General features: G+C 46.6%; 1 protein-coding gene across 2 annotated transcripts in view; it reads left to right on the forward strand.

Moving 5' to 3' along the window:
• The first annotated feature begins 1966 nt into the window (after window positions 1-1966).
• Window positions 1967-14939, forward strand: part of ASCC2 (activating signal cointegrator 1 complex subunit 2) — a 41103-nt gene continuing 28130 nt past the window's right edge. Inside the window, exons 1-5 of one of the 2 annotated variants that reach the window (XM_014787003.2) lie at window positions 1967-2046; window positions 6046-6143; window positions 11435-11593; window positions 11963-12133; window positions 13110-13239. In XM_014787003.2, the coding sequence (XP_014642489.1) occupies window positions 6063-6143; window positions 11435-11593; window positions 11963-12133; window positions 13110-13239 (541 nt within the window). In that variant the 5' untranslated portion in view covers window positions 1967-2046; window positions 6046-6062. The remainder of the gene's footprint in view (window positions 2047-6045; window positions 6144-11434; window positions 11594-11962; window positions 12134-13109; window positions 13240-14939) is intronic. The other variant, XM_014787004.2, reaches the window with a different exon arrangement.

Below are 14939 nucleotides of genomic sequence, written 5' to 3' on the forward strand. Positions count from 1 at the left end.
TGATTCCCACCTCCTGAGATTCATGCCCTTGTGTAATCTCCCCTCTCCACGAGTGTGGGCAGGACCTGTAACTTGCTTCTAACAAAAAGAATATGGCAAAGATGAGATAATGCCACTTTCATGATTAGGATACATGAGATTGTGACTTCTGTCTTATTAGACGACTCTCGCTATCACCTTCTTATCTTGCATGCTTTGATGAAGCAGGCTGCCACATTGGAGAAGCCCATGCAACAGGGAACTGAGAGCAGCCTCTGGCCAAAATCCAGCTTGGAACTGAGGCCCTCAGTCCAAAAGCCAATTCAATCCTGCTGAATTTGGCTAACAGCCACATGAGTTTGGAAGCAGATCCTTCTTCAGTTGAGACTTCAGATGAGACTCCAGCCCTGGCTGACACCTTGCTTGCAGCCTTGTGGGAGACCCTGATGCAGAGAAGCCAGGTAAGCCATGCCCAGATCCCTGATTCACAGAAAATGTGATATAATAAATGTGTGGTGTTACAAGCTGCAAAGTCTGTGGTAATTTGTTAGGCAGCAATATATAACTAATACAGTACCCAGTCCCTCTCAACCCATTTCTGGTTCAGAGCCCATCTTCCCCACTTCCTTAGCATCCTGCATTGATCACATTCCCTCATAGCTGTTGGTTTTCTTGCTTCCTCCTACCTTGTAAGCTACTTGAGGACAGGCACTGTGCTTGTTATTCCTTGTAGCCCTAATGCAGACAGCAGGGCCTGGCACTAGGAGGGTGCTGGATAATATTTCATGACTCCCAGGGCTGGATTGTGTGCTCCAATAGGGGCTTCCATAACACCTTCATGATAATGATGGTTGTGGTTTTTTAATCCTCACTGTGTGCTAGGCACTGATGAAGCCAGGGACATGTATTTTTAACTAGCTTTCTATGATGATTCTGCTGCATAGCCAGGCTTGGGAACACTAATCCTACACCACCTGAGACATTCTGTGGAAAAATTAAAGTCTGCTCTTAAGATAGCTATACATAGCCTTCTTCATTTTGTGTGTGTGTGTGTGTGTGTGTGTGTGTGTGAAGAAGATCAGCCCTGAGCTAACATCCGTGCTAATCCTCCTCTTTTTGCTGAGGAAGACCAGCTCTGAGCTAACATCTATTGCCAATCCTCCTCCTGTGTTTTTTCCCCGAAGCCCCAGTAGATAGTTGTATGTCATAGTTGCACATCCTTCTAGTTGCTGTATGTGGGACGCGGCCTCAACATGGCCAGACAAGCGGTGCGCGCCCAGTATCCCAACCTGGGCCACCAGCAGCAGAGCGCCCGCACTTAACTGCTAAGCCATGGGGCCGGCCCAGCCTTCTTCATTTTTTAAAAAACTTTTTTATATTGCATACATACAGAAAAATGCACAACTCATAGGTGCACAATTTGATGACTTTTCTAAAGTGAACACGTGTATGTAGCTACTCCAAGATGAAGACTGGGAATGTACCCATCCTCACTGTGGCCCCTCCCATTCACCAGTCCCAGAGGTAACCACCATCCTAACCCCACCATCAGTCATTAGTTTTGCCTGTTCCAGAACTTCCTATAAACAAAATTGCAGTCTGTACTACTTCCTCTGCTTTCTTTCACTCAGCATTATGTTTACACTTTTGACTTGTTAGAACTACTTGTCTGGATTAAATTTGTAAAACGATGACAGAGAAAGGAAGCAGATGGAAGCCTGGGATTCTGAGAAGCCAGGTATTATACTTGGATTTTCCAAGAGGTGGAACCACTACCCGCCCTCGGCCCACCGTGCATCTTCTCGCCTAAAGCAGGAAAGAGATAGAGAGGGACAGGGGGCGTGGTTACAGCCAGGCCCGTTTCTTGTGGGGGCGGAGTCTTAAGGGTGGGGGCGTGGCCCTGGGCCCTGCTTCCCGGCGGCAGTTGGCGCTGGGGGCGGGGCCGGGCCGAGGCTTCCTGTCTGCGCCTGCGGAATCGCCGTTTGACCCCGGAAGTGCCGGCGCTCTGGGAGCTGTCACCGTGGACTGCAGCGGTGGCGGCTTAGCGCCGGTAGTGGAGCCGCCGAGGTGAGTGTGTGGCTGGGCCCTGCCGGATGCAGGGCACCGGGCCTGGGAGGAGCCGCGGCCGTGCTTCAGGGGACCTCGGGCTCCCCGCCTCAACTGCAGGGCCGAGCCTTACGCTGCCCGAGGGACCGTGAGTCGCCCCCGAGGCCAGGCCGCGGGAGCCGGGAGTTTCGGGGTCCGAGGCTCAGCCCCAGCCACGAGTCACGGACCCCGTACCCCCACCCCTGGCTTCAGTTTTCTCAGAGTTCATTCATTCCTTCCATAAATATATGTTCAGCGTCTCCTACGTACCAGGCAGCGCCCTAGGCACTGGGGATACAAACAGAGCAAGACAGGCAAGGCTCCTGCGCTCATGGAGCGTACAGTCTAGTGGGAGGAGACAGACAGTCAACGACAAATAAGTGCACAAGATAATTAAAGATATGATAGTAACCGGGAAGTGAATACTGTAGATGGGGCGGTCTGGGAAGGTCTCTGAGGAGAGTAATACTGAGTTGAGACCAGAAGGGTGATGACAGTCAGGGAAACTGAGGCAGCAGTAGCCCTAGGGATGCTCTCAGGCCTTATGGTAGTTGGTACTTGCACGGAACTCCTCTTCTGAAGGAAGCCCTTTCCTAACTTTTGGCTTCTGCTGCCCTACTTGGCACTGGGGCTGCAGTGGTGGGTGCAGGCATCGTCATAATCATTGTCCTTATCTTTTTGCAACTTAGAGTCTAGTCTTTGCCCAGTTAATTTCTACCCACAATTTAGAAGAAAACTGAAAACTTCCTTGACATCTTCCTTCCTTCAACTCAGTTCTCTCTGGTAAATGCTGTCATAGCCCTTGGGCCTTACCTACATAGCATACATTATGGTATTGAGTTTTACTTGTTTGTATGGCTATTTGATCCGTATCTGTCTTTCCCATAAAGACTGTAAGCTCTATGAAGGGCAGGACCAGGTCTGTTATTTGCCCACCTTAGTATTCTCTGGGCTTCAGTGCCTGACACATAGTAGGTGCTCAAAAATCTTTGAGTGGATGAATGAGATGATTAACACAGTCTTTGCTCTTCAGTGGTTCATAGAAGGTCTCTCCTGCCCTGAGGTCATTGTCTTCTCTTTCTGATCATGTCTCTCCTCTCCTTAAATGCTTCCTCACAGCTTTCAGATGAAAGGCCAAAATCTTTAGCATAGCATTGAAGAACTGGCCCCATCTTTCCTGTCCATCCTCTTGTCTCCTCACTTCTTTCATCTCCTTCCTGACTTTCAACATTACCAGATGTCTCCCTCTTCCTTCAAAGTCACAGGCTCTGAGCCTTAGCTCATGCTTGCTCTTTGCTTGGAGTGCCCTTCTTTCCCATCTTTTCCTTCTGTCCTTCAACAACCAGGTTATAGGTCACCTTCTCTGTGACATCCTCCCTTTCTCTGCTGTGCTTGTTTTGGAAATCTCCTGTTATAGCTCTAACCACACCAAATGATAGTCATTTACAAGCCCAGGGCCCAGAATGTATTCAGTCTGTGTTTACCAAGTAAATGAGGAAACCCAAAGTGCTCTGTCTGTGATTGGGACTTGAATAATAACAAATAAACTTTATTGAGTGCTTATTATGTGCCAAGTAATGTGTTGAACACTTAGCATTGATTACTTCTCACATCAACCCCGAGAGATTATGTACTATCATCATCCCCATTTTATAGATGAGGAAATCAAGGCTTAGAGAGGTTAAGGAACTGTCTCAAGGTCTCAACATGGGTAGGAAAAGGTGGAGCCAAGATTTGAACCCAGGCTGCAGAACTATAAGGTTCTCTTTCAACCACCACACCAGCTTGAGTCTAAGCTGCCCTTCCAGCCACTGGCTTGTAGGAGTGGCTTTCTTCTGAAAGCAAGTGCTGTCTCTACCTGTCTAGGCCTGGACTCTGTGGCCTAGAATTTAAAGCGTGGAGAGCTGCCTTCTCCTTATGGCTCTTTCCCCGCCCTAGGTCCCCACACTGGCCACTCCCACTACCATCTTTGGAAGGTGAGCATAGAAAGAACTGGGCCTATGAGTCATTTAGACTTCGGCACTGGTGAGCAGACCACTGATGTTTCTAGCTGCCCTCCCAGCATCTCTGGGGGGTTAGGAAAGAAGTATTTTTAGCATGTTCAGTGTAAGAGACCCAGGTGCCAAGGCAGAAGAGCTGGGCTTCAGTTTCAACTTGGCTACTAATGTATTTGCCTTGAGCAAATCACGGCTCCTCTTTGGATATCTGAGCATAATAATCCTTGTCATCCTTAACTGGGTTGTTGTAAGAGGCTAGTAAGATAATAAGTTGATTAGAAATAATGTACATGCAACAGAGGATATTAACCACGTTTTGCAAAGCTGAAAGGCAAAAAACTCATCCCAAGCCCCTTTTGTTACTTTGCCTTGTGATTTTTTTCAGGCCACCTCGTGTGTAGGGACCATGTGTCTGATCCACTGAGATCCTAGAGCTGGAACAGGCCTTGAGAACTAGACAAACAGGTCCTCTCTCTTTACATCCCTCTCAGATGGATATCTTCACAGTCTTTAAAACAGCTCATGAACCGTGGTTCCTTGTGTACCAAGTTGCTTCCCACCTCCTTCCCTTTGCTCCTGCTCTTTCCTCTGTCTGGAGCATGCCTCTTTCCTGGCCATTCTCCACTATCAAGACTCAACTCGGGCTCTCCTGATCCTTAAGGCTCTCCTCTAGAAATGCTTTCCTGGCAGCCACATGCTGCACAAGCTCAACTGCACTAGACTCAGTGCAGCAAATGGATAAGAACCAGCCCCCTCACCAACTACTAACTGTGAGACACTGGGCAAGTTTCTTATCTTCTCTGAGCCTCTATTTTCTCATTGGTAAAATGAAGTCATAATAGAACCAGCCTTAGAGTTGTTATGAGCATTAATACATGTAAAGTGAGTTAACGTGTAAAGTGAGTTCATGCTATGAAATCACTTAGAAGAGCGCCAGTGCCTGATAAGCATGTTGCTCCTGCTGCCATTGTCATTATTATTATTGGACCATAAACTCCCCCAGGGCAGAGACCCTGCCTTATCAGTCTTCATAATACCAAGGCCGGGCCTGATAGCTGAGATACAGACACTCATATATACATATATAACCCATGTAACTCATGGGTGACCATGCCCCTCAACTCATCTGTGAGGGTTCAAGAAGTGATGATTTTCTCATATCAGACTTGATATGTCTCCATATTTTCATTAAGACTGTGCTGGCCTTTCATGACATGTTTTTTAAAGGGCCTAATTCACTTCTGCTCCATGAATCAGCCAATCTGCATGTCCCTCCTGAGGGTCAGGCCAAGTGGTATTGTGAAAAGAACATCAGACGAGAAGACAGGAGATGTGGGGTGTGCCATTCACTGACTCTGAGGCCGGTTGGGGCCTCTGTAGAAAGGAGCTTGCAATGGCAGTTTTCTATGAATTCTGTTATCTTCCCTGGTCCTTCTGTTCATCCATGTCCCTGTTCCCTGAAGCCTAGAGAAGCTGTAAAATCTGAACACCCTTTACAAGTGAGGAAAGGCCCATGGCTCCAACGCTCAAAAGATTTAAAATCTGGTTAGGGTTATAAGAAGAGTATTCTCATGTTTACTCGTTCATCAAACATTGATGAGGCCGCCTCTGTACCAGGCCTGTGCTGGTCATGGGAAAAAGAACAAGAGAAGGAGAGCCTGGGCACTGGCTTCACAGAGCTCACAGGCTAAGGAGGGCGTGGAGCTGGAGCCATAATAAAAATAATCTAGATACTTTTAGCCAGTAATTCTCAAAGGGGATAGGGATATATCAGGAATCACCTGGGGAGTGTTTTCCTCCTCAGTTGAGAACGCCTGCCTTAGGCAGAAAAGTCACTTCAGTCTAGATTTGAGGCCCACATCAGGAGCCCCCTGAGGCCGGAGGCTGAAGCTTGTCTCCTGGCTTTGGGATCAGCCCCAGAGCAGGCTCCTGCCCCCAGGAGCCTATGTATCTGCTCTCTTCTTCCCACCTGTATTCCTTTCAGGAGAGTCACGCAGCACAATGCCAGCTCTGCCCCTGGACCAACTCCAGATCACCCATAAGGACCTGAAGACAGGAAAGCTGAGGACTTCACCAGCGCTGGTGAGCCGGTGCCTTGAGGCCGTTCAGCCTGATATTATCATTCTTGCAATTTCAGAAGCAAAAAGTAAATTCCTTCTTTATCTGTTCCAAGAATAACCTAAGGGCCATGGTCAGTAATTCTGTAGCTGGGACACTACTAGGTCCTTCCAGGCCCAGTGTAGAAGTTTCCTTTCCAAGCAGCAGCTTGAATTTGAGTGGTATTTTCCATGTCACCACCCCTCACCTTCCCTCAAAGCATTTCATTTTGAATCAGAGTCTGATGGCAGCTCTGACTCAGCCTAAGCTGGCCTAGAAATGGATCCAGGCCAAAGCTGGGCTTGGGGATTTGACCCTGCAGGAGGTGTTCAGGTTTCAGGTAGGCCTTTTTCAGAGCTATCTCAGCTGCTATCCACACTTTGGAGGGAACACTGACTTCAGAGGTCGGGCCATCTTTTATCTCAGTGGGCTAAGAAGTGCCACATACAAACTCAGCAGGGCTTGTGAGACTGAAAAATAAGGAGGCTGTGAGCATGCCGATTACCAGCTGTGGAGAGAGATTAGAGCCGTGGAGAGGTGCCAGGCTGCTGAAGAAGGAGACAGACGTGGGGACTGGAGTCCCCATACCCACTTGCGGTTTTCCCAAGAATATGAGCTTACTCGAACAAGGTGGGAGGAAGTATTTTCTGGGGGCTTGAGTAAAGTCGTGGGAAACAAGAGCTTGGTGTTTTATTTCCTGCTTTCTGGATGGCTTCCTGTTGCTTCCTAACTGCTCTCTAATAATAGCACTTAACATTTATAGAGCACTCGCTGTGGGCCAAACCTTTCTAAACCCCACCTGGATTATCTCATTTAAACCACACCACAGTCCTATGAGGTGGTATTTTAATTATCCCCATTTTATAGATGAGGAAACCAAGAATTCAAGGTCACAAAACTAGGAAATTATTGGAGGCAGGAAGGGAACCCAGCTAGGCTGACCCTAGAGCCTATACCCTTAACCTTTCTGCTATAAAGCCTCTCATTACATAACATTTTTATGTAAGGAGAATATTTATCAGGAAATCTAAAACTGTTCTGTCCAGTATGGTAGTCATTTGCCACATGTAGAGGTTGAGTATTTGAAATGTCGATAATTTGACTGGAACTAACTGGATTTTTAATTTAGTTTAAGTTAATTTAAAACAGCCCCATGTGGTGAGTGCCTTGCGTATTGGCCAGCGCAGGTGTAACTGCCAGAGCAGTTCCATTATTGCAGAAAGTTCTGTTGGACAGCACCGGTGGAGACTGGCTCCTTGAGAGATCAAGTCTGATTTTCCACCTCTGTCCTTCCCCTTGTACTGAACACCTGGGTTGCTAGATGGTGGCCTCTGTGAGAGCAGCGACCTGGTCCTATCCCTTCACTCTGGTTTCCCAGTGCCAGACACATAGTGGGCTCTCAGGAAACATTTGGTAAATGAGTCAAGGACCTCAGCCAGACCTTGTGCCAGGTGCGGGAACTACAAAGAGAAAAGACATGGTTCCTGCCCTTGAGGTGCCCATGTTTTGAGAGAAAAGCAGACCAGTAGCTTTTCTACAATGTGATCAGGGTTGTGATAGAAGGTAGTCCAGGCTACTATGTGAGCACAGAACCAGGCCACTGATCTAGACCGAAGGGGTGTATGGGGACAGGGAGGTCTTGGGGGTGGTAGGAGGGGGCTCCCAGTCAGGGAAGACTTCCGAAGGAGGGGGATCCTGAACTGGATATTGAAGGGAGAATAAGCACGAGCCAGGCAGAGCAATGGAAGGGTGGACCTGGCAGGAGGATCCGAGTATGCTGGCCTGGAGTCGTGAGTGAGCCTGTCTCCTATACCAACCTCCAGTCACTTGGGGTAGAAGCAGTATCGCAGAGTTAAGGAGCACAAGCTTTGTGTTAAATCTCGCACAAACTTGGCCCAGTGACTTTGGGCAAGTTACTTAACCTCTCTAAGCCTCAGGATCCAAAAAGAGTAATAAAAGAACAGCTTTGTGGGGTAGTCATGAGGATTAAATGAGACGTCTGTGAATTAGCACTGTGCCTAGAAGATAATAAGTACTCAGTAATGATAGTGATGACAATAGTGACAGCGACAGAAGCATTGAGTGGGAGGTAAGGTGGGAAGAGGGACGAGCTGAGGGAGACAGCTTCCTGATCAAGGAGCAGTCTTGTTGGCCATGCTGAAGAGCATTACCCTGCAGCCACCGGAAGCTCCTGAAAGATTGTCCTGAGAGTTGTATGCACTGTATATTTGTCTCTTTAGTCCCAGCTTGGGACAAGAAGATCTCTAGCCAAGGGACAGCCACCACACTGCCTTAGCAGAGCGATAGGTGGAGCTAATGTTTACTGAGTAGCTACTGTGTGCACAGCACATACTTGGTGCTATGGAAGATCTAAAAGAAATAAAATCTTGGACCAGAATGGATAAATGAGCTCTTGAGGAAGACAAGACTCATATAAATGGAGCATTTGGAGAACAGTGCATAATGGTTTCTTATCAAGATAAACAGAAGTTTGATGGGCAGAGAATGTTCAGAAAGCTTCACAGAGCAAGTGGGACCTAAGCTAGGCTTGAAGAGTGGAAGGTACAGCTGGGGCATTCACCTCCCTGCTCTGAAATCTTCCGTGGCTCCCATTACCTACAGAATAAAGTCCCCACTCTTGAGCTTGGCATCCAAGGTCTTTCAGAGACCTTGGCAGGATCTGGTCCTTAATTCCTTCCATTCATTCCTTTGTCCAGCCAGCAAATGTATATGGACAGTCTGTTTGATGCCAGGCACTGTTCTAGAGACTGGGAATGCTGTGGTGAGCAAGGCTCAGACAGCCTCTAGAGACCTGCAGGCTAGTGGGGGAGACAGAGAAGGCAAGCCCTCCCTTTTTATATAACTTTATTGGCGTATCATTGAAGGACAATAAACTGCACATATTTAAATTACACAGTTTGATTGGTTTTGACGTCTGTATACACCCACAAAACTGAAACCATAATAAAGATAATAAACATTTCTACCATTCCCCAAAATTTCCTTGTGCCTCTCTATAATCCATTTCTTATTCTCTCCCCATCCGCAGCAACCACTGATCTGAAAGCCCTTTTGATGCAGTTCAACAGGAGCTGTGGTTGGGGAATCACAGAGTGCAGGTGCTGGGGGAGCCCAGGTGAACCCCTAACCCAGTCAGGGGTGGGAGTTGGGGAGACTTCCTGGAGAAGGTGAGGTCAGAGCTGGGGTGAGAAGGACAAGCAGTGAGACCAGGATGGCACATGGGTACCATAGGTCATTTAGTAGTTCTGCAGTGTAAGCTTTGGTTCAAATCTTGCCTCAGTTGCCTCCTTAGCCCTGTGACCTTGGTAAAGTTCCTGAACCTTACTGAGTCTTTGTTTCCTTCTCTGTAAAATGGGGAGAATACTATCTCCCTTTTAAATAGTTGTAGATAAAAAAGAAATAGGAACATGCCTTCTTGGCAGCCAGCACAGGGCGGGTCCTCACTGAGTGGTGGCTTTTATTATCATCATTCCAGCATTCTCTCTCCAAATCCATCTCCTACCGCCCAGTGCAATCTGTGCCTTTTGTTTTATGGCACAGTTGTATGCCTCCATAAAAATACTGTTTTTTCCATCCAGAAATCCTTCTCATTCTCCAAGGCCCAGCTTGGATGCTGCCTGCTCTGGGAAGCCATCCCTTGTCTTCTAGGTGCAGTTAATCACCTTTTGCCTTCCCACGGTCCCTCTCCCAGGTTTGAGCTGTGACGTTTTCTGTTTTGTGCTCACTTAATGGCTGAGATGTGCATCTTCCCCTGTGGAGCATGGGCTCTGTGAGCACACAGAAGCTTTCTTCATGTGCCCCACCACACCAGGCACAGCGGAGTGCCAGTACATGTTTGTAAGATTGCAAGGAAGGTAGAATCTCGGGGGGAGAGGTGGTGTCTGTTGAGGTAGTGGGGAGCGGTGAATAGCCTGGCTTAAGAAGTGACCTAAGAGGTGAGGTGTCAACAGAGAGAGGAGGGTGGGGAGCTTGGAAATCAAGATGAATTTAGCTCCTGGAGAGTAGTTTTGAGCTTGTTTCAGTTAGCAGGATTGCTTTTTCAGAAGATTTGTACCTGGAACCTCACTGTGTAAATTCTGATTTAAATGGGAGGGATCCTGAAGACTCACCCGATAGGTGGCCGCCGAGGACTCCTTGTGGGACTCAAAGACTCCACAGTTTGAAAACTTGCGTGAGGCAGGAGGGAGGCATAAGTGGTTCTCGAGGAGACTGACCCATCAGTCATGATTTTCCTATTCCACCTGGACTGACAGACCTGGAAGTGGGTGGATTGTGGTTGATAACAGCTGAGACATTGCCCGGCCTTCCTCCTATTACCATTTCCCCTGGAGAAAGCAGCCCTTATGTAGTCAGAGGAGAAAACTGAGCTCATCGTCTCTTCTTTATGGTGAACAAAGTAAGGTTTGTTCATAGCAAGGTAAGGGTTGGAAGAGAGAACTTGTGATTTCAGCCGAGACCTGCAATGACTTGATTAGCACTTTTCTTTAAAAAAAAATTACTGCGGTTTTATTCTGATTATGAAAAGGATACAGCACAATGATATGTACAGTATGATAGTATTTGTGTAAGAAAGATGAAAACAGATCTAAACAGATACCTTGTATGGGTATATTTTAACATAAATGCCTAGAAAAGGTCTGCGAGGACACTCACCAGATGGTGAGTGGTTACCTCTGGGAGGACACGGGTACTTGGGAGTGTGGTACTACCTTCTCTGTAGGGTACTACCTTCTCTGTAGTATTGAAAGGTTTTGGAAGAAAAGATGCTCATTTCTCACTTGTATAATTTAAAAATAATTTAAAAAGTAAATACATGCTCATTTTTTAAAAATTGGAAAATATGTTCAAGTCATAATCCCCCCACCAGAGATAACAACTATTAGCTTTGTGGTGTTGTCTTCACCCCACTTTTTTTTAACCTGTACCAGGATATGAATGTATTAAATATATATACTTTTTTTAAAAATCCAAAAACTGGTTATATTAAATAGAGAGGTTTATATTCTGCTATTTCTTTCCTTAACCTTTCCCCGTGTCATTAAATATTCTCCAAAAAACATGGTTTTTAACGCCCACCTGGTGTTCCCTAGATGCAACCAAGCCCCCTTTGTTAGAGACACTTGGTTCTTTATGCTCAGAAGCTCCTTGGAGGGTCACCGGTTGGAAGAACCAAGTGTTGTCATTGCTGTGGGTTGGCAAATGGGCCCTTGCTGACTAACCTCTGCCACGTTAACACGTGGTTTTTGGATCCGTAGCACCCCGAGCAGAAGGCAGACCGGTATTTTGTGTTATACAAACCGCCCCCTAAAGACAACATTCCCGCCCTAGTGGAGGAGTACCTGGAACGCGCCACCTTCGTAGCCAATGACCTCGACTGGCTCCTGGCCTTGCCTCACGATAAATTCTGGTGCCAGGTAACATTCTATCAAAATTAACGCTAAGACAAAGCACATGACATGCCGTTGGTTGGTTGCTGTTGTTGTTTTTCTTCCCCTAGGAGATGCTTTTTTCTCTACTTCTTACACTGGATCCTTAACAGCAAATTGTGGTTTGGATTGCTCTGTATTGTATCACAGTCTTAATGATGTTTACACAACGCCTTCCAACGTGTCATTTTTAGAAACTTGTGTTTAGCTCTCGGTTCATTCATACCTCCTTGGTCCCTTGGGGTTGGAGTGTTTGCCATAGGCCAGGGCTGATGGGCCGTGAGCCCCTGCACAGTCCACCCACAAGCCCTTCGGCCTCAGTGACAAATTCTCGCTCTCCTGTGTCGCCTGGCTTAGGTTATCTTTGATGAGACCCTGCAGAAGTGCCTGGACTCCTACCTGCGCTATGTCCCCCGAAAGTTTGACGAGTGGGTGGCCCCGGCCCCTGAGGTTGTTGACATGCAGAAGCGCCTCCATCGAAGTGTTTTTCTCACCTTCCTCCGCATGTCCACTCACAAGGAATCCAAAGTAAGCCCCTGATCCCGTGACAGGTCACCACCCGACACCCAATACCTCTGTGCCAGACTCTCTGCCCCTGGGAAGGAAGGCTCTGGAAGTATCGAGTTTCCTCTTTGTCTCCCTCTGCCTCTATTCCCACCGTTGGGGAAGAAATCTGTGTCACCTCCTTATTCTCTAATTCACCAGGTCGGTCTGCATTACACCCAGTGTTTTCATCAATGGGAGCCGAGGGCCCCTTTGCCATTTGACGCATGACTGTCTTTTCTCGTGCGTCAGAGGGTGAAAACAGTGATTCTGATTTTTTAAAGGAACTTGTATGTGCTTTTTAAAACCTTTACTGTTTCTTATTCCTGATTTTAAGTATAATAATGCTGTCTCTAAGCAATTCAAACATTATAGAAATATTTTATAGATAGTAAAAGTCACCCACAAAATACCCTCCCCCCAAAATAACCACTGTTAAGGCAATGTTCCTTCAGGGAATTTCTTTTCCTTTCAATTGTGTGTGTGTATTTAAAATACAGGATCTTGCTTTTTTGTTTTTTACTTTTTTAGTATGGAATTTTTCAAATATACACAAAAGTATAATGAATCCGATATACCCATCACTTAGCTTCAATAATTATCAACATTTTGCTGATCTTGTTTTCTCTCTCTTCCTGAGTTTTCTCTTTTTTTTTTTTCTTTTTTGGAGTATTTTAGAGCAATGCCAGACATCATGGTAATTTACCAATAAATATTTTAGGATGAATCCCCAACTGACTATTTTATAGTGTGCTTTTGCTTGTTTTTACATTAAAATGAAGAATGGATTTTGCTCTGGGTCAGTGCATGAGGCTCAGACATGTCCACAGTGGGGACAGACCTTCATTTATTAGCCAATCCCTTGTTGATGGACCTGAAGGTTGTTTCTTGTGAGTTTGCTTTTACTTTACAGTGCATGTGCTTTTGGAAAGTCATCCTTTCTCTCTGCACTGTTCCTTAGGATCACTTCATTTCCCCCTCTGCCTTTGGAGAAATCCTCTACAATAACTTCCTGTTTGACATCCCAAAGATCCTGGATCTCTGCGTTCTCTTTGGAAAAGGCAACTCACCACTGCTGCAGAAGATGATAGGTGCGTAGAGCATGGGGCCTGAGGGATGCGCAGAGACAGCCCCCACGTACCGAGCTAGAGGTTCCAAAGGCAGATGCCTAGATGAGCACAGGGGGATTCAGAGTGGCAGCGGCAGGTGGTGCTTGGAAATGACTTAACAGATATATGTGTGTCAACTCTGAAAGAAGTGACTAGGTGGTGATGGGGGAGTGGAGGCAAAAGTGTGTAACACAGGGTTCTTCAAGGATCTTGGAGTCTTAGTATTAGGCCATGTGTCAAACAGTTGAAGGCGTGGGGAAGTTTGCTTCGGGGACGAGAGTAAGAACAGCAATGAGAGCTAACCTTTATTTGAGTGCTTGCTGGGGACCCGGCACTCTGCTGAGCATTCCTCATATGTTATCTCAGTTGATCCTCACAGCAGCCCTGTGACATAAATGCTGTCATCATCCCCATTTACAGATAAGGAAACTGAGGTTAAAAGGTGAGGGGCTTGCCTAGAGGCCATTACTAATAAGTGGCGAAGCTGGGACTTATGTCGACGTAGGCCTGAGTCTCAAGCTCTTGCTCTTTGCCACTCCCTGCTTCAGGGATGATGGGGCTGCCTCAAACATGTCATGATTTGTGTTGTTGCTGAGAACAGATGGGGGCAGAGTTCAGAGAGGACTCTTTTGGGTTGTGAAAGGAACAGGTGTCAGCAGTAGGGTCCTGTCAGTGCTGGAAGGTTCATTCAGAGACGGAAGCTTTGTTGGGATGCTACAGAGGGAACAACACCCCAGTGGAGTCATCTTTGAATTGCAGCTCATGGCATCCTGCACAGAGTGGGGCTCACCATGAACACCCCTACCAGCCTTCTCACCCTGAGATTATATGACACAGTCTTCCAACCGCCCAGTTACAAAGCTGGGTTATCTCTTGAAATGATTTCCTTCCTTCTTTCCTTTTTTTTAAATTTCCTAATAATAAAGGTAATATATGTTAATTGAGAAAATTTTGGAAGAATATAAAGTATAAAAATGCAGGAAAGCAGTTAACCAAATTCTTGCTCCCAGAGACAATCATTTGGTGATTACTTCCTTCTTTCCTCTGTGTATTTTTTAAAAACATATTCAAGCATAATGTGTATGAAATTTCACATCCAGCCTTTTCATTGGAACAACCTCTGGTTTCTCATTCAGATCTAATTACTACCTGATCATCGGTTAATTTCTTTTATTGTCCCAGGGAAAGATTCTTAGTAATTTTACTGTAGACTGAGAGGATGGGGTGAGTGAGCAAAAACAGACATGATTAGCTAGAGAAACAATTAGTAGGCCAGTTTGGTTAGACAGAGCATTCCAGGAGGGCAGCAGCAAGAGACAGGAAGGGGAAGCTGGGGCCAGATCGGGGAGGGCTCCATACCAGGCTTCAGCACTTGGGGAGCGGTATGGCTTGGTGGCTAAGAAGGTAGGCTTTACAGTTGAACTGCCCGATTCACACCCAGCTCTGTTCCTGGCTATGTCACTTTGACCAAGTCAATTAGCCGCTCTGAGCCTCAGTTTTCTCTTCTGAAGAATGGGGAGACTAATGATATACCTGCCTTATAGGATAGTTGTGGGGTTGAATATGAACTGGTGCCCAGCACAGTGCCTGGCACATTACGGGCACTTGGTAAGTAGGAGCTCTTATGGTGATGAGGCTGTGGGAGCCTCTAGGAGCTTGGAGCGGGGCAAGGAGCCATCTGG

The sequence above is a fragment of the Ceratotherium simum genome, chromosome 35 (genome assembly GCF_057802395.1).
Source record: "Ceratotherium simum simum isolate JZ-2026a chromosome 35, ASM5780239v1, whole genome shotgun sequence".
Classification (NCBI taxonomy): domain Eukaryota; kingdom Metazoa; phylum Chordata; class Mammalia; order Perissodactyla; family Rhinocerotidae; genus Ceratotherium; species Ceratotherium simum.